The 26,266-nt window shown below is 41.1% G+C and overlaps 1 protein-coding gene across 1 annotated transcript in view; it reads right to left on the reverse strand.

Moving 5' to 3' along the window:
• Nucleotides 1-26,266, reverse strand: part of plxna4 (plexin A4) — a 318,824-nt gene that overhangs the window by 82,606 nt on the left and 209,952 nt on the right. The window contains exons 6-9 of the mRNA XM_058416905.1: nucleotides 20,483-20,606; nucleotides 12,787-12,940; nucleotides 8,678-8,777; nucleotides 8,475-8,589 (exon numbers count right to left, since the gene is read on the reverse strand). Of these exons, the coding sequence (XP_058272888.1) occupies nucleotides 8,475-8,589; nucleotides 8,678-8,777; nucleotides 12,787-12,940; nucleotides 20,483-20,606 (493 nt within the window). The remainder of the gene's footprint in view (nucleotides 1-8,474; nucleotides 8,590-8,677; nucleotides 8,778-12,786; nucleotides 12,941-20,482; nucleotides 20,607-26,266) is intronic.

Raw genomic sequence — 26,266 nt, forward strand, 5'->3', positions numbered from 1 at the left:
GTCAGCCTTCACTCCCCACGTGCATCAATGAGCCTTGGCCGTCCATGACCCTGTCGCCGGTTCACCACTGTCCCTTCCTTGGACCACTTTTGATAGATACTGACCACTGCAGACCGGGAACACCCCACAAGAGCTGCAGTTTTGGAGATGCTCTGATCCAGTGGTCTAGCCATGTTCACTTCCTGCCTAATATATCCCACTCACTAACAGGTGCCATGATGAGGAGATCATCAGTCTTATTCACTTCACCTCTCACTGCTCACAATGTTATACCTGATCGGTGTATTTTAATATGTAGATGTAGATGTAAGCCAATGTGTGTACAACGATCAGCTGATAAATGGCATTTAATATCTCATTACAGTGGCACTTGTCAAGGGCCGTTATATAGTTAGCAGCAAGCAAGAGAATAGTCAGTTGCTGAAGTTGTGTATGGAGCTGTGTAGTTGCAGAGCATCAGAGTGACCATACTGACTCCTGTACTTCACTGAAAGACCCTACAATGGACATCACAACTGGACCATGGAGAAAGAGAAGGCCTGGGCTGAGGACATTATGAGGACATCCAGATGTGTTTGCATCACTTACTTGGAGAAGAGATGGCACCAGGATGTGAAGAAGGCAAGCTGGAGGAGGCAGTGTGATGTTCTGGGTAATGTTCTACTTGAAAACCATGAGTCCTGCATTCATGTGGATGTTACTTTGACACATATCACCTACCTAAACACTGCTGCAGACCAGATAAATACCTTCATGGCAGCAGTATTCCCTAACAGCAGTGTCCTCTTTCAGGATGATAATGTGACCTGACACACTGCGGAAAATGTTCAGGAATGGGTTAAGGAACATGACAAAGAGGTCAAGGTGTTGACTCCGATTTGATCCAGATCTCAAACCTCTCAATCAAGAGTCAGTTGGATGTGCTGGACAAACAAGTGGGGCTCCACTTTATAACTTACAGGACTTAAAGGATCTGCTGCTAAAGTTTTAGTTCCAAATAACACAGCACACCTTTAGAGGTCTTGCGAAGTCCATGCCTCGACTAGTCAGAGCTGTTTCGGTGCCACAAAGTTTTCTCAGGGACTCTGAAACTAAAAGCTTGTCGTTATAACATTCCTTTCTAATGTTTAGGTTGGAAAATTATTTGCATTCGTGATAATTCTCGAATAAATCAGCATGGGTTCTGCTTTCGGTGTGAAACGTTTTCTCCATGCGGGATTACATCAGGGTTAATGGTTTCTAATTAATAGGGAATTTTGGCTCCATCTTCAGCTGGCTTATCCTTGGGAATACCACATGCCTCATAGGTGTACCTCACTTTCGAACTTGGCAAGACTAGCATCTAATCCTCTCCAAGGATCTCTGCTGGATTCCACTCATACGGCACAGGTGCCATTATTTACGCCAACCATCTATTTTCCTAGCCCATCATGTCCACAAGCTTTTCCAGGTATTTATCTGTAGCTGTCAGGATTCCCGGTTGTTTGACTCAAGGATGCTTTGAGAAGAATTAGCTTGATGGTGTGAACACGATGATTTTCTTCGTTTCTGACAGGCGGGGGTTTGCTTTCCATTTGCTGCTCTAGTCGGCGAGTCTGCAATTACGCCAGGTGTGTGAGATGCTCCTCGGGCTTGCGAGACAGTTCAGAAGTGTATCGTAGGTGCCACTTCATCATTCTCTGAATATAGGGCATCGTGTCGTCCCAGTGCTCTTGGCTCATGCTGATAAGAGGCTTATGATCGGTGTGGATTTCAGTCTGCGCTAAACCTGAGGTGTGAAACTTTATTTAGATCCAAACGTCCGACTTAAGCACTGTTATTTCAATTATACAGAACATAGAGCTGGAAAGTGAAGCTTATTGGGGTGTGTTAGTGGCAGAGTCCAAATATAAACATGCCTTTCTGAGAGAAATCCTATTCTCTTGCATATATTTGGTATATTTATATGCCTCTGCCACTAGGTGGCAATCTCATCAGCTTGTCTGTTTGCACTGAAAAAGGGGTGGATTCTACATGCTCCTCCCCAAAACAAATCCTATCTGAATTAGTTGTTGTATAATTAAACCCTTACACATTATAACTTCCAGCACGACTAGCCTTTTTTTGTGTCACACATAAATTCTACATAAACACATTTAAAAAAAACGTGTGTAATTTTTGTTGATTTGGGGAATGTTGTCTGTTTACTGTTTAGTTAACATTAATTAAAGAGTCTCCAGCTGTGCATTTGGTTATTTTGGCCAGTTTTGCCATGAAAGCTCAGCAAGGTTCCTTTTTTTAGTCTTTTTATGAATTTGATCAAATAAACTTGAAAGCAAACCGTAGAATCTTGGCTTGAAAACACAGCTCTTGTGATCATGTGATCACGGATCATGTGAGCCGTCCAAAAAAAACCCCAGAAACAGAATTGTGTAAACATTTATTTGCATTTAAAACAAACTTTGTTTCTCAGTTGGCCAATGTGAACAGCAGTGTTTAGGTGAACTAGCGACTGAGGCTAGAGGTTGCAGTCTTTGGCCTCTTTGTTAGAGTGCCCGCCTCCCATGCTGGAGACTCGGGGTCAAGACCTGCTTGGAGGTTGTGAGTAGGACCCGGGGGGTTACATCGGTGCCGTGACCCGGATGGGAGTGAGGTTTAGGGGGGTGAGTGTAACGGAGGACAGTGGAGGACATGTAAACCTCACTCACCTGATGTCAAGAGGCACACTAGCGACTGACGCTAGGGGCTGCAGTCTTTAGCTAGAGACTCCCATGCTAGAGACCTGGGTTCAAGACTCGCTTGGAGCAGTTGCGAATAGGACCCGGGGCACCAATCACATTTTAACTAAGGCCACGCTCCCTTCCAGCCTCCTGCTTAGTCCCTCCCTAACCATCCCCCTGAAAAACATTCATTTATTAGTTTTGCTTTTTTTTTACTCTTTTAGTTTAAACAATGCAGTGGTGTTGTTCAGTTACAATCTGCACACTCGATCAGTTGTAGAAGCCTCAGGGATTTCTAGCACTTAAACATTATCGCAATTATGGGTCCCACACACTCATATACCGTACACACGCATAGACACGTTCTTCTTCCCTGCACACGCAAATAGCTCACATTAAAATTCATAAACTGACATTAAAACATGCAAAACACACAAACACATTCACCCACTCATATAATTGTTGTTCTAAAATGCTCGCGCTCACACAGACGCACACGAACGCTGCATTCTTCACCCCTCGCCCCTTATCCAATCCAGCACCCACGTGAGCGGGCAGAATTAAAACTGCAGATGGAAATAAACATGCTGCTTTCCCTGATGGCGAGACAGCATCGCCCTGTGATTCAGCCCCAATTCTGAGCATTAAATTCCCAATCATAGTTCTACCAACCCCCTACAGATATCCTTCGACTGATTCAAGAAAAAAAAACACAGCTAATCAATGTTAGCTAATAGTATGTTATAGAGAAAAAGTCCTCCAGTACATCTGACTAGCGTTTCTCCTGCGCTTAAACAAACACCCTCTCATCAGACTTAAACTTCATTCTGGACTTACAGCCACATTATGCAGCTATAATGCCACTGTACGTGTTGATTTCTGTCATTGCCATGCCAATTATTCTATCTCTTCACTTTTCCCTCTCCTCCTTGGGAATAAGTTCCTCTCGTTTCCTGTCTACAGTCCTTCAGATTTGCAGTTCTATGTGTCCTAGAGATTGACACCAACCTGGAAGGCTATAATGCCAAGCCCTGGTTTGTTAAGTCTTTTGAGGCAGTGCTAGGAGAGATACAGAGGACTCTGGAGAATTATGGACAGAACATAATAAAGAAAGAAGGATGTAATATCATTGTAACTGTACAACCATAAGGAATGAACAAATGATGCTTTTCCGTCAGACACTGGAGGACGATAGAAAACTCAGGATCTTACTGAACGAAATGTGGCTGTCCACTTGCCAGGGTACCAAGACCAACAAGTAAGGATTCTGAACAGTTGGGCGGAGCTTGATTCGGACACCCAACATCTGGAAAAAAGCTAGTTAGTTAGTTCTACCGGATGAGGTACAGCAATCATCAATATGATTCACTTTGTCAGATTAAACCACATCCCAAGTAAAGGTTAAATCATACCAATAATATAAAATAATGTTACTCCCTCCTCCCCCTGTCAATCAGAGCAACACTAACCAATCGTGTGATAGGAAAGAGCTAGTGGGCGGGAATTGGTAAACGACCAAATTAGGAGAAAATGGGTTTTACAAAAATGTTTCAACCTAAAGGGGTTTTTATTTAAATGGTCCCTTTTCACTGAGACCTTAAAGATTCTAATTTGAGAGTATTAACCATTCAAAGAACCCTGGTGGATTCATCACTGTGTTGTACAAAAGAGCAGAAGGTTTCCTTTCATCAGGAACTGCACAACTGTTCCTAATAAGACGAGATAATGAAATGCTTTATGATCAAAATTATATGACTAATTTACAAGCCCTATTACTAGACAATGAAGAAAACACACCCAGGGGTCCAAGCACTGATGGACCAAGGACTGAGTAGTACTGAGGGACCAGAGGCCAAACATTTTACATTTACATTTACCCTGATGGCATTTATACAGAGCTACAGAAGCATGACCACTTGTCCACAGTTTAGTTTTCATTTAATCACAGTAGGGCAATGGAAATCCCATTTCAAGGCTGCTGCTCTCTAATAGAAGACAGCAGGAACAGGTTGTAACAGCTCAGAAAAAAAATGAAGGGTGCCTTGCCTAAGGGCAATGGCTTTGGTCACAAAAGATCTCACAGGAACAGTCACCAGGTACGGTCAACCACAAAACCAAAAGGAATTAACCCTGTCTCCATCCAGAATCCAACCAGAGCACAATGCAGTCCATGTGGAGACACTTCAACACAGCCACTCCTTAGAGACCATAAGAGATGCAGCGAGTCAGTTCGGTCCAGCCAGAATTGATTATCACCACCCCGGAGCGAAAGACATTCGAGAACCTTCCTGGAATCCCAATGAATATATAAATCAAAGATAATATTGCGATGCACATCGAGGGGATCCATGTCCTGACACTTTTGGTTTCACTGTCTGACAATGATATATTGGAAATCTGACACACGCTCAAGGCTGCTCATAAATGGCAGAAAGATGATAAACGGTTCCAAAATGAAATATGAAATGACGATTTAACGATGACATTTTGGAGGGGGGAAAAATAGAAGATGCTGAGATTGTGTATGTTTGCACTGTAGGTCTTTATTGAGAGAGGAGGTGCGTCTTCGTTTGCTTGTAAACAGGAGGAAAGGTGGAATGATTCAGACTGTAATCACTGCACATGTTTACCATGGCGCGGGAGGAGCATGGACGGTGGTGAAATCAATTTTATTTGGTAAAGAGTGACAGCGAGAGGTGTGAGAAGGAGGCAGAAAAAGAAAGGCAAAGAGAGAGCGAGGGCGGGAAAAGCCTTGGCACACTGAGTGGATCTGGCACAGATGGGCAGAGCCATAATTAGAGCGTGATCGTGTGTGTATGTGTGTGAGAGATGGCTGTGTCTGATCCAGACAGTAGAGGAATGACTCATTTTGTCTCTGTAACTCTAGTGGGTGACTACCAGTCCTGCTTTGCAAGCTTCTGATCTTTTCAAATCATCCATCTCCCCATATTCCTTCCCTCCCTCCTGTGCTTTTACATTTCACTCTCCAACAACGCTTCTATCCCCTCATCTATACTTCTATCTTTTTTTTCTAGATTTGACCCAACCTTCTTCTTGTATTCCTCTAAACATACAGTAGCTCTCCTTTCAATGATTGCTGCATGGAAAATAAAGGCGAAGAAGATAAAAATAGAAGGAAGGTAGTGGTTAGGTCTTTCAACCTTCCACCGCATCCCTTCAATCACACAGACCTCCTGACAATAAAGGCTGCAAATTAACGTCTTAATAAGACTCGAGGCAGTCTGGAAGATCGATTTGCCCTCTCTGTTCTCCTTCTTCCTCTCCCTTTCCCTCACTTCAAGCTCCTCAAAAACATCTCTTCTACAATATTCTACCTAATTTAATCATTTCCCAATTCCCAACTGCTGGCTGTCCTGTCACACGACCACTACAACCCGGAAAGGGTGAAAGCCAACACTTGCTTTCTTTAAGACATGTGAAACCAAATGATTTTTGATGTGATGCTCATGCTACATCACAGGGTGTCTGAATGCACTCTGGAGAAAAAAGGGCCACTATCTATCCTTGCACAGATGTGGCCACGATTGCATACGTGAAGCCATGATTGCATGCATGTGGCCACGATTGCTTAGTGTCACTTTAATTGACAGTGGGCTGAGTAACAGCATCCATCCCACTCAGAAAGCATGGCCAATCTTGCTCTCTTGGATTCCCTGGGTCCCATTGTTGGGATTTAAACTCGTTTTCAAACCGTCTTCCAGTCGCAGCTCATGTGCGGTGCGTGAAATCTATTTGGTATAGGAGAGGAATAGCAGGGGCAACACGTCGCTCTCTTTCTCTCCGAATAAAAGCAGGCTGGGTGTCTGGCCAAAACAGATGTGTTATTTAGTCATGGCATGTTCTGCCAGAGGCTAGCAGAGGATGACAACAAGTGCCAACGCCACCGCCAACTGACATGACTCAACATGGCCGTATTAACCCTGTGAGAAAGGGAAGCAACACTAAAGCACTTTAGGTTTAAACAAAACAGTGCATCAGAACTCTCTGCATGTCAACATTCTCAGTAAGACAGAGAGATAACAGAATAGAAGGAATAGTTGGAGCAGATTAGAAGAAATAGGTGGAAAAGAACATCCTCCGAAACATCCAGTTAATAAAAATCCTAATTTTGCTCATTATCTCCCACCATCATAACGTACCACCAAAGCACTTTAAATTCTAAGAAATCTTAAGACAAAGTGGATGGGTAGATTGATTTTGATGATGATAATCTTTTTATAGGATATTTAAATGCAAAGTAGGCGTGTTTGAGCACAGTCAGCATGGTGGAGCATTTGGCTTAGCCCCCTATCTGCGTGTACGTGCCTTAGCATCAAGAAAAAACTGACTTTGATTGTGTGTGTTGAAACGAAAGGGCTCATCACTCCATCAGCCATTCGAAAAGCACCAACTGGATTATCCCCGATCATCTTTCAATATAAATCCCTTAATTGGAATAAAGCAGAACTTCCACAGAAGGTCAGCGAGAAGAGCCATCTCATTTATATGAGCAAAGTTGACTCGTCATTGTCTTTGACGCAAAATTTCCGAGGTAAACATCCAAACTCATTAAATTGAAAGCAGAGACTGAATGCCATGAGAATGCAACCCCCTCCCCGACCTCCCTGGTATCGGAGACTAATGAAATCCAAAGTAAAACTCATTAGCCAGTCGAAACACCTACTCTAAAACAGAAGTCAAACAAAAGCTTGTGGGGAAAATGTCATTAATATGTGCTAATGTCCAATCCCTGCTTTTGTAAGCCAGTTGTTAGGACTACAAAAAAAAAAATCCAAATATTAGCTTGGCCAATATTGACTACATGGGCTGGTCAATAATTAGAAATGCAAATCCAAGCAAGCTCAGATGAAAGATGTTAATAAATGCTAAGCGTTAGAGACCAAACGTGCATCTGGCTAAAACATGCAACCCCAGGGGATGGACTAAAGCTTTACATAGCATTATGCATGCTCATACGCTTGGAGGCAGAACAACAGGGAATAGTTTGTGTAATCTGGACGAGCTGTAGTGTCACAGGCATACATGCTTTGAGTGAGTTTTAACTCAGATTCTCCTTTTCACACCCCAAAGCCTCATATGCCTCTTTAGAAGCCGATTTGAGCAAGTGGCTAAGCCTTGAAACTCTGAACATCAACTGAATTTTGATAACAAGGTTTGGGCAGGTGTCAAGTGTACATCACTTCAGCATGGTGCCAATAATATTGATACATCAGCTGCAGGGAGTAACTGGATAGAGCTTAGACATACCATAAATGCTAAGTCCTAAACCTATGCCAGGAACAGAGAGCACATAGTAGGAAGACACCCTGGATGAAACAGAAGTTTAAATTAGCCAGAGGACTCAAAGGAACTCGAAGGAAATCCAAAAGAACTTGGTGAAAACATGTGATTCTTCCACCTAGGAAAACACCCTGGATGGAACAGCCAATCATAGACAGTCAATCATTCTTGTGAGGTCCTCAGAAACCAGAGAATTCAAAGGAAATCCACAAGATAATGGTGAGAACCTAGACAGTAATTCTAGAGCTATGAAGTGACATCACTACTCACTGCTCCAACATTCCAGTCCTTCATACATAAATATAAGAGCTTAATGAAAATCAAGGCCGACTAAAGAACTCACTGCTGGTCTCAAAGTTACTCCCACACTGAAAATCATTTAAGGGTTTATCACTGATACTATACAGCATTTCTGAAGTTGAAACATCACCGAGCACTCAGAATTATATATAGAAACAAGAAATAATGGCTCACCTCAGGCTGCTTGACCCGTCCTTCTTGGAAAGAGCAGCTGCGTGGGTCATGGGTGCAGATGTGACGGTACTTGCACCAGTGACATTGGTATGGGCTTCCAACACAAGAAAGACACCTGAGGAAAAAGAGGCATAGAGTAAGGAAGGTTAGGATTATATTAGACTTAATGCTGGTAAAAAACCGCCCAATCAAAAGATACTTACGATTTATGGACACTGCAATTGTAGAAGACAAAGCTTGTGTTGGCAAACGCTAGTCCTGTTTCTTTCGACTTAAGGTAGAGTTGCACAATCTGATGGTCACCTGGAAAGCAAACAAACAAGTTCAAAACTTTCAAAGTAGGCCACAGTAGTGTGGTCAACAATATTTGCTGATTTCAGACTTGGTGGCATTAGTCTGAAACTTGAAACTTGAGTTAAACTTGAATTTCTAAGCTAATCAACCTGCTTCTGGTTTCCGTGAATGTGTCCAGGAGACACTACCAACTGTTTAGAAATGACTCTATTCCATCAACATTGATCTTTGTTGTTTGTACAAAAGTACAATAAATAGCATTTTGATGCCTAGATTAGAAGCACACTTTTCAAAACTCTGGACTCGACTAGCATTCTTGGACTCTTAAAGCTTGGAGCTTGATTTCACAATCTGGGCTTGATTCAGTGTCAGTACCTTCGAATGCTGGAGTTGACATGGCTTGAGACTCACAATCTACAACTCTGCAGTCTACTCATATTCTATAGATTGGAACATTGGACTAGTCTATAACTCTAGTTATCGGTAAAACTCTATACCTAGAGACTCTATATATAGCTTTATTTATAAATCTATACCTTGGGACTCTGGTAGACAACTCTGACTATAGTCTGGAACTCTGGGAACAACTCTGATTTGACAGGTTTGAAGTCTGGTCTCAACCTAGATCCTGTAGGCTAGGAATCTGGATTTGCCTTCACATCTGTGAATCTGGGCTTGACTCAGACTTTATAGATTGTAAAGCTTTGGCCTTTAAAATCGAATCAGGTTTGGACTATGAGTTTGCCTAGCTTGGAACTCTGCATTTGACAGAGACTCTACAGATTAAAACTTTGGACTTGGATTCTTCAGCACTGTCAGATCTGACTCTACACCTTGAGACTCAGGCTTCACAGCTTGAAACTAGGGACTCAGATTGGGCTTAGAGTAGACAAGTTGACTTGATTCAGACTCTACAACTTGGGACACTGGGAATGACTTGAACCGTACAGATTAGGTCACAGAACAGTTTAGACCATACAACTTGGATTCTGCATCTTAAGGCTTTGGACTTGACCTTGAGGTTGAGGCCCAAAGCTTCCAAGCTAAAGTCTAGACTCAGCTTGGACGCTACAACTTGGGATTCTGAACTCAACTAAATTGATCTCACAATGCATGTAAACAAAGATCACTACCCTTACAGTCATTTATAGTACAAAAGAACTTCTATATTTTCCGATACCTAACTCTAAGACCTCCAAGAACACAATAGACGCAGGCATGAATGTATACAGTATGTTCCAAGTTTATAACTGCATAATTATGTGTCCTAACAAAGCAGCAAGCCTGTGGGTTGGAGTTTACCTTGCATACACAGCGTTGTTACCTGCTATCCTTTGAATATAAAACCTACAAGTCCATCAGAAAGTCTTTTAAAGTACTTTAAAAAAAGGGGAGATTAGGAAGGAAGAAAGACGGAGGAACCTGTACAAGTTGATGAATGCGAGGCACAAAGGATTTTTGGTGTCCTTTTGTCAGCTCTAATGAAGAACCTCATGTTTAATTCAATGAGCTGGACGCCGACATCTCCCCTCTCGATGGAAGAGTGTGCACCTCTCTTTGTCACCCACTCTTGTTTTGTCTCTTTATCTCTGCCTGTGATTCGTTCCCACTATCTCTCACTTCTTTTTTAGCACCCTCATCGCTCTCTCTCTCTCTCTCTCTCTCTCTCTCTCCCTCTCTCTCTTTCTCTCATTCTGTCTCTGTCTCTTCAACAAAGACAGAATCATTTATCAATCACCGGAAAGTGTGGCTGACAAAGAATCTGTCCTAATTAGTCCTCCTAAATGTTACCTTGATGGCTGGTATCTCTGGTGTGTGTGTGGACGTCCTAACACACCCTGGAGAGTGTGCCTTCTTAATGAGTCACGCAGGACACATATGGTTACCATGACGCTGAGCAGAAAAGAAATAGTGAAAGGATGAGGGAGCTAGTTAATAAATGACCTTCTCTTCTCATTCTCCTTATACCTCCATGTGTAAGTGGGCTCAGCTTCACTAAACCAGCCATTTTGAGATCCCAAAGCCCTAGAAGGGTTGGTAAGCTTTGTATTTTATGGTACCTGCTTTTCCTCCATCTCTAAGGATACTTAAAGCTGTCTGTATTATTGCACACAGTCATAAAGTCACCCTACAGGTCTCCCTGTGCAAAAGGCTCTCCTGGAATAGCTCATATAAAATGAGGTGTGCAGTAAAAATCTCTTGATTTGTTGATGCCAAACAGTGCATTCTGCAGAACGTAGCACTGGAATTTAATCTTTGCATAATATGGGAAACATATTTATGCAGACTAGTCCTACGAAAGGCTGCAATCAAGACTAGCAATGAGCTATAATACAGTCTCTGGATGGAAGTCATACAATGACATGTTCAGGGCAAAATTCTGAAGACGTATGCAAAGAAAGGGGTGTGGTTATCTATAGGGGTGGAGTAAATTTCAAATAGCTGTTTCTCTGGATCAAGCAGAAATTTGGTGTAGTGAATCGTTGTACTCTTCTTGAAGCGGATTCCTAGCTTCCTCTTGCAATTCCAACAAGATCCATTCAGCCTGAAGAGCTGAAAAAAGTCTAAATAAGTGTCTTCTCTGCCTGATAGGGGATTTCCAGCGTCTTTATTAGCAACACATTGCGACACTTTCATATGATGAAAAATTGCCCGCTTCATGACAGCTGCCCAGATGTGAGCACTTTTCAATTATTCCGAAGTTAACCAAGCAAGGCGATGAACAAAACAGACAGAGGGTACATGAGCGAGAGTGAGAAAGAGACTGTGTTTGTCCTTTCTCGCTCTTGTCTACTGGAATAAATGCTGTCAAAACTGTTTCTCCGGCTGAACAGCTATAGATGTGGAGAGCATCGTCGTCGTCATCATCCGAAGAGATTTAATCACTTCAGCTCCAAAGTCTTTTAAATCCCACTGCCAAAAAGATCCTCAGAGAGGGAAAAGGGGTTGCGGGAATGAAGAATGAAGATGGCAGTGAAATGCCGGTGTAGCTAATGATTATTCACTCTATTACAAAACATGCCCTGCTGCACCAGTCAACAGCTGCAGGCAAGATAATGAGAAACAAAAAGAGCATGTAAACCACCATCTCTGCTCTGGGGTCTCTCTCAATTTCTTTCACTTTCCCCTTCTCTGTCTCTTCAATGCCTGCGATGCAAATGAAGTTTCCCAGGAGTCCAGGGCACATCGTCCTATCCAGCCGCTCCAATTACCATGCCATGTGAGTAAGTGAAAGACACGAGCGAGGTTAAATTGGTTGACTTCAAGGGTTGCCATGTGTTTATCTTAGTTCAGCCAGGGCTCCTGTTTTCCTGCTGACACCTCAACAACTGTGCTGATTTGCAGGGCCATTTTCACTGATGTAATTGCTGTAATTATCGGTATTTTCCAAGCGGCATGAGGAATAACTCTTTAACTGTATGACAGTAGTACACGTGTGGGTGTCTCTTAGATGGTACACTGCTTTCAATATCCTGCTTCTATCTCATTAAACCCTGGACTCATGACAAATTCATGACAAAGAAATGAACAGAATTAGGGCTTGGGTTGGACTCCATAAGAAGCTATAAGTTGGAGGAAGAGCTCTGTATCTAATCACAATCCTACACCTAGCTTTTACGGTTTGGAACAATTTGTACAAATTGAGTCAAATGGGCAAAAAATAAATAAATCATGTGATGTCTTAGAGAAAATGGCTTATGTGTCCAGATTTCTAGCTTTATTTGCCATCTGTCTCCAGGCTGTGCTGTTATTTTGAGTTCTACCCTACTATGATACCTTACATACCTTGCTGTTTCTTTGTCTCAACACAAACTCTTGCAAGCCCAATCCTGGTTAACATCAGAAACAACACGAACTTCAGCCTAGCGTTCTCTCCCAGGATCTACATCTTTTTACCCAACCAGACCCTGGCCAAGTGCATTTTCTAGCCTTACAGCTGATACCTTGAACATGGCACCAATGGACCATTTCTAGAAGAAAGTCTGGCACCAATAATTTGGAACATGTATAGACACACCTTGGTCTACAACGATGCGTGGGACCTCCTTCTCAGCAGGGGAGCTGCAAGTGATGCGATTGCCTTCCACATATCCATCCATCTCAGCCAGGTCTTCAAAGGTGCAGTTCACGCCAGCGGAGAGCTCGGGAACGTTATGGGCCTCCAGGACGAGCTGGAGAGTAGGAAAGAAAACATCAACAAAATGCAATTAAGTTTAAAATTCATTCATTCTCTTCATTTATAACTTCATGTTCCAGCAAAGTGTGCACTTGTTGACTCCAAAACACAACGGCATGAAGATTTAACTTTTTTAATAGAAAAAAAATCAATTGCTTTAACCTTCACATGCACCTCAGCCACCAGAAAAGTGAGAAAATACACCGAGTGGTTAGATAAATATCTGCGCATGACCATCTGCTCCTGATACAACCCAACCATCTGTAGGCCCACACTGACTTTAATGTGATCCACTGGACCCAGGAGAGACAGACGGAGGAAAGAGAGAGATACTAAGAAAGAGAGAGATACTAAGAAAGAGAAAGAGAGGGAGAGAGACAGAGAGAGAGAGAAAATTGTTGATATAACTCCCTAGATTATTTCAGTTTTATTTGCTTTGCCCTGGGGAAAAATGTGCCGCCTAATACAAGAACAGCAAAACAAAAAAATCAATAATAAGGACAAATCCAATCACGAGACAGTAATGGCCCTCTTCTTGCCCTCTGCCTCCTCCAGAACACACACAGACACATTCCTTATACCTTGTGACCTTTTTCTCTTCAATATTTAAGCTTTTATTTCAGAAAAGCCTGATTTACCTCCATGTGCTTGTCCTTGACTCTCTTTAATATTTTCCATTTAATCATCCTTATTGGTCACAGACGGCCATTTGTGAAGAGGAGCAACAGCCAAGACTCACATGGAGATCTCCCCACTCCTGGTGTAGTCTGCCAGCTGAACGATGGGCTTTTAGAGCCTGTCTAATCCACACTGGAGGAGCTCTGCTTAACAAGGCAAACCCAATGAGTCCAACCACCTGAGGGACTCGGCCTCCCTCTATACAGCTCAATGATGCTCGTGAGCTTCAGGAACCAGAAGCTGGCCGAAGGTTTATCCAGCTACACATCTGAGTGCAATGCAAATGCACTCGTTTACAGAGTCTGAACATAGGATTATTACTGATAATCATCACACGGGGGGATGTGGTAGCTTAGCGTTTAAGGTGTTGGACTAGTGGTCAGAAGGTTGTGAGACTAAATCCCAAGTCCACCAAGCTGCCACTGCTTGAGCAAGGTCCTTAACCCTTAATTGCTCAGTTGTATAAGTGAGATAAATGTAAGTTGCCCTGGATAAGTGCGTCTGCCAAATGCCATAAATGGGTAAGAGATGTTTTTGTATGGATATGACAAACACCAAATATTTACGATGCAGGCTGGTGGATTTGACCAGAGCAGGTAAATCAAACATACGGGACCGGTCCAATAAAGGTTCTGATCTGACAAAATCAAATAAATATCAGAATCGTCTTGTTTCCTGTAACTGAACTGATAAAAGTCAGCTATATAAACTTTATATTATCCACTAGGGGGCAAAAATCTCTACGACTCACATAACGATGTCATTCTTCATTGATTTAAGGGCGAATAATTAATACATTCGCTGTTTTTGCATTAGACTTTAATTACAAAACATGTCCAATAACAGAACAGGGAAATATTTCCATCTCAGTGACTGTGAAATGATTATTCATGCCAGATCGGCTGAATTCAGGAACGGCTAATTTTTTTATATAGACCAAATATCTGCCAAATACCGTCTGTGCCATTTTCTAGATATACTGATGTCTTCTTAAAGCTTCTGTGGGTCGATCACTACTCAGAATACAGAACAAAGAGAAACCTAGAGGCAGATGGAACACAACAGCAGAAGATCACACTGGGTCAGGAGTCAGTGAGAACAGGAATTTGAGGCTACACTCACCACAGGATCAGCAAAAATGGATGGTTGAAGACTGGCGTTAGAACCCGTAAAGTATGATGTATTCTGTCTTGTGTGTGTGTGTTCTGTCAAAATGATGTCATCAGTGGGCGGGATTGTAACACTGGGACAGAAGCCAGTTCCAGGGGCTCACATGGTTGCGTTCATGCTCGTTGATCCGTTTCGTGTTTTGGTTATAACAATTTATTTACAGACTATCCAATTGATATCTCCTTTATTTTGCTATGGCTTCTTTGGTATATATTCACCAGGGGTGTGACTGTCTTTTTTTTTTTGAGGTTAGGGTAGATAATTGTCTAGATTTTGTTTTGAATTTTCTAATCCCAGTGTGTTTGTTATTTTGGGCTTGGTCCATAATGAAGTTTCCGCTGGTTTCATTGTGCTGTACATATTGGACTCTATTGTAAAACATCACCTTTAAGTAACTCCTCATACACAGTGTGACTCCTTCTGGGCAAACTCTGGGGCATCATATACAGTTCTGTTCCCCTGTATACGTATATAGACATAACCTTGTGCTATTTCTCACAATCTGTGGCCCAAACCATAGACTGAACACAATACTTGAAAAATGTTGACTGTCTTTTGTATGAGAAACGGTTTCGGCGTAGAAAGCGTTTCTCATACAAAAGACAGTGTAAAAAGCCAAACTGTAAACCAGCCTCCCGTAGGTGAAGTAGGTCAACTCTAAATATCCATATTGATAGAAAGCGATGGTCCTGTGACGCGGCCTCGTCCCTCCGCTCTTCATGCGTGACATGGCTGACTGTCGCTGTAACAGCTCCTGCCCGGCAGAATGGCTGACCTATGCTGTTTTTATATTGCTATTTAACGAGAAGGAAGACGCTCTCAAGCAAGGTACCCTCCTCCCTCCATTCCTCTGGATGCAAAAGCCGAATCCAGGATTTTAATCTCTTTTTCTTTTGCCCTTTCACAGAGCCAAGCCTGAGAATTTCTCCAATTACGTTTGGAGCAGGTGAACTCAGACGCCCGGCTGGCATGAATATGAAAATTCCTCCGTGTTGTCGAGAGAGGCGTACGCCATAAACAAAAAGCCTGCGTGCAATCCACAAAGATGCGACAGCTCTCCGCTCCCTGATTACCTTTGCGCCCAAGTGAAAAGCATCGCTGAAAGAAATTGATAAATAATCCTACAGAACCGATTACTCAAAATGGAAATATATTGCTGTGACGGCAGAGAGAGGGGGTTTAAATACAAATGGCTGGAAGTCGCACCTCCTGCCCTGAGGGACAAAGAAAACAGAGCGGCTTTTCTCCTTGTCCATTCCTGGAAGACTTTTAAAGTCAGTGTATTCAATATATATTAAAATGAAACTCGGAAAAGGTTACCGGGAGCTCGAAGCAGGGAGCACGTATATTTTATTTTCTGCAAATAACCACATTTGTACCAGGGATGACATTTATATTATATTTATACTGTAGAGTTTAAATATACAGTGCTGTGCCAAAAAAAAGGGACAAAAAAAAGAGAGAGAGAGACCTCGTTTAGAATAAAGTCGTTCTCCCGAAGGTACAGCAGCACCGAGAAAAAACCTTTATATAGTTATTGCAATTCATAATATTATTGATTCGGACCAAATTCTCTACTTTATTGGCTGCCAGCAAAAAACCTGTACAAATACTATATATATATATATATATATATATATATATATATATATATATATATATATATATATATATATATATATATATATATCACTCTACCGGCTCTTACTGGTGCCTTCAATGGAAAATCTCCAAATTGCAGTTTGCTCCAATGTTTTATTCTGAAATAAAATACAAAAAAAACCCTGCAACATGCCTTGAAGGATTTCTTACAAGTGCCCATGAAAAACATCAATCGCAGACAGCTTCAACTCCACATTTCTGCCTCCAAATCCTCCATTTTTGTTGTGTTACATTTGAACATTGTGTCTTAAAAGCCTTGTTTATGGGCTGACTGTATCACTGTTGAAATAAAACGATGACAGTATGTCTGCTGAATGTGATTTAAAGGTAAGATGCTGAAGCAAATATTCCAATACTTTTGGACACATCCTGCTTAAGCTCGGGTTAAGGCTGGGTTTACATCTCACATCCCTGTGTTTAACCCTGGGTGTGTTTAATCTTGAAGTAGGATTGAGGAGACGGTGACGCAAGCTGCCATCATTCGGCCCGTCTCTGTCTATCCCCCTTTGTCTGTCTGTCTCTTTCTGTCTATCTGCCTGTCTCCTTCTCTTTCTCTGTCTGTCTGTCACTTTCTTTTTCTCTGTCTGGCCATTCATCTCTCTTTGTCTCTCTCTGTATCTGTCTGCCTGTTAGTCTCTCTCTCTCTCTCTCTCTCTCTCTCTCTCTGTCTGTCCCTCTCTGCCTGCAAGTCTCTCTCTTTCTTTCACTCTTTCTGACACATTCTCTGTCTGACTGTCTGTTTGTCTTTCTCTCTCTGTCTCTCATTCTCTCTGTCTGCCTGTCTCTCTCTGCGTGTCTATCTCTGTCTCTTCATCTCCCTCTCTCTCTGTCTCTTTCTCTGTCTGTCTGTCTGTTTATCTCTCTCTGCCTGTCTCTTTCTTTCTCTGTATGCCTGCTGTCAGTTTCTCTCTCTCTCTCTCTCCCTCCCTCTCTCTGTGACTACCTGTCTCTCTCTCTCTCTCTGTCCTTCTGACTGTTTGTCTCTCTCTGCCTGTCTCTCTACCTGTCTGCCTGTCTCTCTATCTCTTTCCCTTTGTGTCTTTTTTCTGTCTGTCTGTCTGTCTGTCTGTCTGTCTGTCTCTCTCTCTCTCTCTCTTTAACCCCAGCCTCCCATCCCGGTCCAGGGGTGCTGCATCATGTCTGACCCTGTGCTCTGACCCCAACCCTCCAAGGATGGGACATGCGAAAAAAGACTTTAATTTAAAACATTTTTACAGTGTTACCTCAGCCTCACGGTGCCAAATGTGTACGATGTTATGGCCAGTTGCTTAGCAACAGAGACCCAATCAGGAACTGTACAGCGCATAAAAACCTTAAATCACTTGAAAACCAGGTAACATCAGACGGCAAAACAACGAACATCATGTTAGTGTGTGCCGTAGCCAGGAGGAAATACACTGTGTGACACTGAAACGTAGACATTTTGACAAACTGAAAAAGATCAGAATGCTGTAAACGATAACGATACCGGTTCAGACCGGTCCTGGTTTCATCACTACTGTGAAAGTGTGAGACGAACCACTATTTAAAGCGCTGGATTTATCCAATTTGTATAGCGCCTTCTACAATAGACATTGTCTCAAAGACAATGAGAAACAGAGAAGGAAAAGAAATATATTAAATCTATATAAAGTTTAAATTAAAGTTTTATCCCTAATGAGAAACGCTGGTGGTGAGGAAAAACTCCCTGAGATGATATGAGGAAGAAACCTTGAGAGGAACCAGGCTCAGAAGAGAACCTCATCCTCATTTGGATGACACTGGACAGTAAATAATGTAAATGGAACTAAATAATGTCCTCTCAGGGTTGTTGATGGAGCTGAAATGCAATCAGGGTTGTTGATGGCACTAATATGCAAAATAAGGTTAATCCAGGGTTTAGGAGAATATTTACAAAGAAAATGAAGATACTCAGGATTGCATGTTCGTCCAAGGTATGAGCAGTGTGAAACTTCAGACAAGATAACCCAGGATTCTAGCCTTCATCAGAAGGGTTCGGTTGCTTAGCAACATGCTGTAAGTTTTAAATCAAACCAAGCAAGTTGTCATTGCTCAGGGGAAGGATTTGGCACTAACTTGAACACCAACAGCAACACGCATTGTTTTTCTATATGAGATGACATGATTTGTCTCGTCATGCAGCAAAAAAAAACATGACTCTAGGCACAGAAACACACCAGTAACCTTCAAAAAGAATATTTCATTCACGAAAACACATATCCTACATATCCAGACTCCACAGTGATCGAGCAAACATCACACTTTTGGCTAGGTAGCAGTTAAAACGTGGTTCTCTGCTGCTCAAACACACTCCTATCGCTGCACCTTGACCGGCACAAGCCGAGCTCATTTAGCCTCATTTCAATATTAAGGGGAAAAAAAGCCCTCTATTTTCTTTCTACAACAAAACAAATTCCAAGCTTCAATATCTCAACTCCCAGCAGACTCTGGCAAATGGAGTGAGCTTTAATCTCTTCAAACAAATATTAATAATGAAAAAGGTCAAGGAGCAGCCAGCATTTGTGAGAGCTTCTGTCTTTGTGTCTGATTTCTTTTCATTTTTTTTCTTCTTCTAAGTAATCAATTGGATTGGATTTGATTTGATTTGCTCAAGCTTTCACTTTCACTCCGGAGAAATCCGTCCAACCTGGAGGACTGTTGGAGGAATCTGTTTGGGTGAACCTCAGGATATGAAATCGGATTCATTTTCGTTTGAGAATAAAACCTCGGAGGAGTGATTTCATCACGCGGTGGGGACATCGAGGGACAGATCAACACCACTACAGGTTTAACTCGGGGGGGGGGGGGGGACTAGGAAAATTTTTTAGTTTGTTCACAATTTGGCCTTTGTAGTTTTTTAGTCTCCAGTCTTTTGACTACGAAGTCGTCAGTACGTGTTTTCGATATGTGAGATGTGGTTGCCATAGTAACAACGTTTATCAGTGGGCGGAGCGACTAGCCGTTTTCTCGCGGCTAAAATGGAACGTTCTGGAGGGAGGGTTTGGTGTTTGTTTTTATCCGCATCACTCCGTATCTTTACAAAGTTCAACTTTATCTTCGTTTCCACACTTGGATGTGGATCAAAACACCGGCGTAAGGGAGTCAAGGAGAGTCAGGTTATCTCCATCACTTCCACGTGAAGTCCAGTTGACTCTGAATTGACTCGAATGCAGGAAGTGAATCAAACGTGTTGTGTTAGCGCTCATCAAAGTTAGCTCTCTCAAGTAATTTTGGATCAAGAAATAGCTAGATTGTACCTCCTGCTCCTTCTTTATCTCTCTCTCTCTGTCTTTCTCAGTCTGTCTCTGTCTCCCTCTCTCTGCCTGTCTGTCTCTCTCTCCCTCTCTCTGTCTGTCTATCTGTTTCTTTCTCTCTGTCTATCTCCCTCCCTCTCTCTCTCTCTCTCTTTCTGTCTGTCTCTTTCTCTCTCTATCTGTCTGCCTTTCTGTCTGTCTCTGTCTTTTCTTCTTTCCTCTTTTTTTTGCCTGTCTCTCTGTCTTTCTCTGTATGTCTGACTCTCTCTCTCCCTCAGTCTGTCTGTCACTTTCTTTTTCTCTATCTTTGTGTCTTTTTCTGTCTGTCTGTCTGTCTGTCTCCACCTCTTTATCTGTCTTTCTCTGTATGTCTGTCTCTCTCTCTCTGTCTGTCTGTCACTTTCTTTTTCTCCGTCTGTGTGCGTTTTCTGTCTGTCTGTCTGTCTGTCTGTCTGTCTGTCTCCTCTTTCTCTGTTAGTCTCTCTGTATTTCTCTGTTTCTCTCTGTTTCTCTCTCTCTCTCTCTCTCTCTCTCTCTCTCTCTCTCAGGGTGTTGAATAATTTAAAAGATATAAGCTGCAGCTTGTGCAACAATGTAAACACAGTGATGTTTTTCTGATGGTTTAAATGAGAGTGTGAAAGTGCTTGTATTCTCTCATTAGCAATAACAGTGTGTGTGTGTATGTGTGTGTGTGTGTGTGTGTGTGTGAGAGAGAGAGAGAGAGAGAGAGAGAGAGAGAGAGAGAAAGTATGTGTGTGTGTATGGACTCTCACCATGACACTGTACTGGGACACTGAGATGTTACTCGGGTGGACGCTCAGCCTGACGCACTGCTTGATGTCGGAGGTGAAGCGGCGTGGCTCAGACGACCTCTCACACTTCTCTTTTCTGGTGCACCTGTGAGAGAGAGAGAGAAAAAAATTAAATAAAAAAACATTTAAACATTTACACATATTTGTTTGCCATGTCCGAGGTGTGAAAAGACCTGACATGAACATACACTATAGTGCCAAAAGTTTTGGGACAAACCATTGAATTCAGGTGTTGTTTTTCAGGGGTTGGACTCGGCCCCTTAGTTCCAGTGAAAGGAACTCTTAATGCTTCAGCTTCATACCAAGACATTTTGGACAATTTCATGCTCCCAACTAAGTTTGGGGATGACCCCTTCCTGTTCCAACATGACTACACACAAAGCAAGGTCCATAAAGACATGGATGAGTGAGTTTGGTGTGGAGGAACTTCACAGAGTCCTGACCTCAACCTGATAAAACACCTTTGAGATGAATTAGAGCGGAGACTGAGGGTCAGGCCACAACTGGGACGTCTGCCTTTACATGCACATGAATGTAATATGGAGTTGTCCCGCCATTTGCAGCTATAACAGCTTCAGCTCTTCTGGGAAGACTTTCCACAAGGTTTAGGAGTGTGTTTATGGGAATTTTTGACCAAGCGCATTTGTGAGGTCAGGCACTGATGTTGGACGAGAAGCTCTGGCTCGCAGTCTCTGTGCATGTGCATATTATATGTAACGGGAAAATCAACAGAGACCATAGAGGATCCATATATCCATCAGGAATCATTCAGAATTCCGATTCATTCGGAATCCAGCTTTCGAACGAATTCATTCAGCACAGCGTTTGATCGCATGAATATTCAAAATATTGAAAAAAAAAAAAAAAACAGTTGAAAAAGATTTTTGGGAAAATCCCAAATGGATCTCTAGTGCTGTAGAGTTCTGTAGAGAGAGTAGAGAAGCAGAAGAAGAAGAAGAAGAAGAAGAAGAAGAAATTCTTCTCTTCGTCTTCTCAAACCCTGCCGCCTGCCACTCAAGACTCTGCCCGCTTAATCCTCATTGACTTATACAAACTTCCGTAGCAATTAAGTCCAAATCAGTGTAGAGCAGGGCTGCATGCTGAGGAGAGAGAAAGCCGTTTTATAACCGTGGCTGTTTGGGAAAGCGCCTCAGTCAAAGCTTTTCATGTGCCAGAAAGAGATGATAAAAAACCTGAGAGAGAGGTAGAGGTAGAGTTAGAGAGAGACAGAGAGAGAGAGAGAGAGTTAGATGTGTGTATTGTAAAGTTAAGCAGTCTAGCACAAAGAACTCTGCAGGCGGAATAGAAAGGAGTGCAGTAATCTACTCGCAATGAAAGCGAAGGGATGGAGGAGATTTAAGAGGCAACAATCGTTCCTCGTTCTCTCAGCCCTCGCTCTAAGCAGGTCTGAAAAGGTTTTTAATCACAACGCCTCACTTTGTAGCGCCAATCACTCGGTTTGTTCCCCTGTTCCGTGGCCCATTCAATAAACCACCCAGGTACAATGCGCTCGAGTTCAGCCAAGAAAAAGCAAACGTAAAGTTTACACGAGGAGAATGAGGAACGTGTGGGGAAGAGATTCACCTACATTTCACACGTCAGAAGATGTTCTGGGACACGTGGGTTTTATGGGAGAACGTGGAAAACATGCATTTCATCTTCACAATCAGGGAAATGTGTGAAAGTGAAGCGTTTGAAATGAAATATTAAGCCACATTCAGTACAAAAGGACCAAAAGAGTCACACGTGAAAAATCCATGAATTGTGTGTGTGTGTGTGTGTGGGCAGAGGAATAAAATAAAAATCATACGAATTCCTGGAAACAAAAATAATAACATGACGTGAAAATAAATGAATTGTGTGGGGAGGAAAAAAATCACATAAAATGATACAAATCAGCGAAATGTGTGGGGAAAAAAAATCACATGAATAAAATAAATAATCATAAAAAAACATAACGTGAAAATCAATTAAAAAAAATGTGAAAAAAATCACGAGAAAATCGGTGATGTCAGATGTAGCCCCGCCCACAAATCCAGTATTCTAATGACCTTTCTCCAACACAAATGTGTCACTGATTATTTTTTATGCGTTTAGTTTTTAAAATTAGACAAAAAAAAATGTAATTAAATCAATTAAATTTGGAAAAAAAAGGACAAAAATCAACAAACTGCGTTAAAAGAATCTTGAAAATATCACGTGAAAAAATTGTACATTCAACTGAAGGAATCTTAGGGGGGCAAATAAAATCAAATAAAAAATAAACGAACAAAAAAAAAAATCAATTAATCATGAGTGAAAAGGAAACATAACCTTTAAAAGGTGTAATTATTTACAAGTTTTCACGTGATATTTCTGATATGAACGTGACCCGGCTCCATCATTACAGAGTTGTAGCTCTGTCTCACCAACAGGGGGCGTGACGAGCCGTGTGTGTGTCACATCTGAACGGCACTGATGCAGTGGAATGAACTGACAGCGAGTGTGCGTGTGTGTGTGTGTGTGTGTGTGTGTGTGAGATGTCTCCTTCAGGGGCGGGGTTAAGAGAGCTTTTATTTAACAGTGCTGCTTTTACAGATAATAAACAAGCGGCAGGGCAATACCCCGAGAGTCGTGTAAAAACATGTTTATGATCCGTCTCACAGCAGGACACACCTGTGATATACACACACACACAGTGTGAGAGTGTGTGTGTGTGTGTATTCCAACTGACTAGAGCTATAGAGTATATACACTATATACAGTCTAAAACAGAATTATTAGCAAAATGAACAGCAATTTCTTTCGTCTCTTTAAAAAAAATAAAGACGTGAAATATTTTGTTTTGATGATGTAACATCGATGATGCATTTACACTAAAACACCAGGGACATGCTGTCATAGGAAAATAATCAACATCGTGTTCACATAATACCAAAGCAAAGTTGATTATTTTTCTATAAAAGGACGTGCTGAATTATTTCGTGTGTGTTATTTCGTGTAAATTAAAGAAATCTGGCAACACGAACCATTTCCTAAAAATTGACAGCAACTTTTATCCTTTTAGAGTTACATTTAATGTTATAGCAGTTGTTGTTATCAATTTTTTCACTCCCTGCTGAAGTTAATAAAAGAAAACAAAACTAAATAATTTGGAAATGAGGAAAGTTAACATATAAAAGTTGACAAATTTCGTAAAAGTCGAATTGGAAAAAAAAACAAGCCTCGTTCACTACACGTGAATCATATTAAAAAAAAAACACACACGTAGGTGAAAAAAGTCTATACTTCTTGAGAAAAATTAACATATAAAAGTCGATGAATTTATGTTGGGGGAAAAAAGTGAAAATAATCCAATCATGTGAAAACATCACAAATGGAAAAAAAAAAATCCACTAAATAAAAAAAATAAAAAATAAAAAATAAAAAATAAAAAATAAATAAATAAATAAATAAATAAATAAATAAATAAATAAATAAATAAATAAAAGTAAATAAATCAATTAATTAAATTTTAAAAATAAATAAATAAACAAATTAATTACAAAAAAACAAACAAACAAACAAACAAACAAACAAACAAACACATAACCTAATTAATTAATTAATTCAAAATAAATCAATTAATTAATGTAAAAATAAATAAACAAATTAATTACAAATAAAGAAATAGCTAAATAAATAAATAGCTAAATAAATAAATAGCTAAATAAATAAATAATGCAATCGCTGTGGTATCTAAAGAATAAAAAAAAAACTGTTAATAGGAGAAAAGCACAGGGAATGACAAAACAACCCTTTTCACCACGTTGATTATTTTCCTGTAACAGCACAACATCAGCACCGGAAGTGTTTTACTGCTTACTCACAGAACGATTTTTTTTCTTCTGATCATTTGGCTGATCCGACAAGAAGCATTCGATCCGAACGTGACAGCAACAAGTCGACAGGCTCGGATCGTTTTACACACACACACACACACACACACACACACGCACGCTCTAATAAGATGTTATTATCTGATAACACAGTCCATCTGGTCCATATAAGAAGGACAGAGTGCAGGCTGGCAGGCTGAGGAAGAGTGAGTCACGCGTTCTTTTAGACACAGATGTATATTATCATCTCCACATTCTGCTCCAATTCATCTATTAATGCTGTGCTGAACATGGGGTTTGATCTCAGACCGAGGTGCTACAGAACCCACTCATCCACTCCACTTTCTATCAACTTGAAAGAGAGCTGAAAACAAAGCTCCGGTAACTCCAGCAGTACTGAAATAAAAAAAGAAAAAAGAAAAAAATCTCTAAATATGGTAAACGTTGAATATTTCAGCTGGAAGAAACAGGAACGAGGCTAATCCGGGAGGCTGTGTATCTCCCAGCGCTCTGATTATGATAATGCAACACAATTAATGAGGGATTTGACAGTTGGGGGTCTCGTCTGGGTGCTCCATCCAGCTCACACACACACACACACACACACACACATACACACACACCTGACATACTGAAGTAAGGAATAAACCACTAGATGCTGATATGCCATTATGGGAAAATAATCAACGCAGAATTGGGGACATAGAGTGGATTGTTGAGTTATTTATACAATGACAAGCTCTTATAAGCTCTTATTACTCCTCACTCCATCAGATCTACTAGCACTCCATCATCTCTCAGGGTAAGACGTAGGTATACATCTAGACTCTTTACTATTCTGGCAGGTGGTGGAATGAACTTCCCCTAGATGTCCGAACAGCTGAGTCACTGACCATCCTCAAACGCCAGGTGAAGACCTACCTCTTCCAAAAGCACTTAAACTAGCTCTTATTTTTCCTGCTTGTTTTATGTATTACACAAAAAGTGCTATATCTCCTCCTAGCAGAGTTTTGAGGCTGATTATATCCTAACTCTGTGACCTAGTGAACCACTGTTGATGTTTCATTGATAGAGACTTCAAAGCACTCCTGTACATCGCTGTGGATAAGAGCGCCTGCCAAATGCCAGAAATGTAATGGTAATTGGACAATTTTATAAGTTTTAATTTATTAAAGGTTTTTTTTTTTATCCATGTATATCTAAAATTGCGGAACATCCGTATAGTGGGTCGTTTCCTGTTATCATGCTGTAGCGTCTCGAAGCTGGTAAAACAAACAAGCTCACCAAACCTACTAACTCTCACTCGAAATAAACTCCTTCTGTTTAAATATAGATTTTTATATTTAATTCAGTTCAATTCAGTTGTATTTGTATAGCGGTTTTAAATCAGTGGACATGGTCTCAAAGCAGCTTTAGAGAACATAAGAAATATAGTACAAAAAGTTCAAGATTTATATTAGACTTATATTTAAACTGATTTGTATTTATCCCTAATGAGCAGCCATGAGGTGAATGTGGCGATGAAAAACTCCCTTAGATGGTAAGAGAAGAGAGAATTGAGAGAGTGTGAATTATCATAAACACCGGAGAGTGTGATTATAAATGATTATAAACACCGGAGATTATGAATAATGTCCCTTCTATAGTCATATACAGTCAGTTGAACCAGGAGCTTCTGAGCAACTCATAAATTAGCTCAACATCATTATTAGTTCATTATAGACTCGACACCATCTCCTCCACCATGAAGCCTTCAAACACTCCATGATGGAGATCATCATATGTAGAAGGTTATTTTGCATATTGATTAGGAGCTTGTTGTCCTCTAAGTCCACATGGGATTGGCATCTTCTCTTTGAATCTCTTATATGTTTATGTCTGAGACAAA

Source organism: Hemibagrus wyckioides, linkage group LG19, assembly GCF_019097595.1.
Source record: "Hemibagrus wyckioides isolate EC202008001 linkage group LG19, SWU_Hwy_1.0, whole genome shotgun sequence".
In the NCBI taxonomy this organism is placed as follows: domain Eukaryota; kingdom Metazoa; phylum Chordata; class Actinopteri; order Siluriformes; family Bagridae; genus Hemibagrus; species Hemibagrus wyckioides.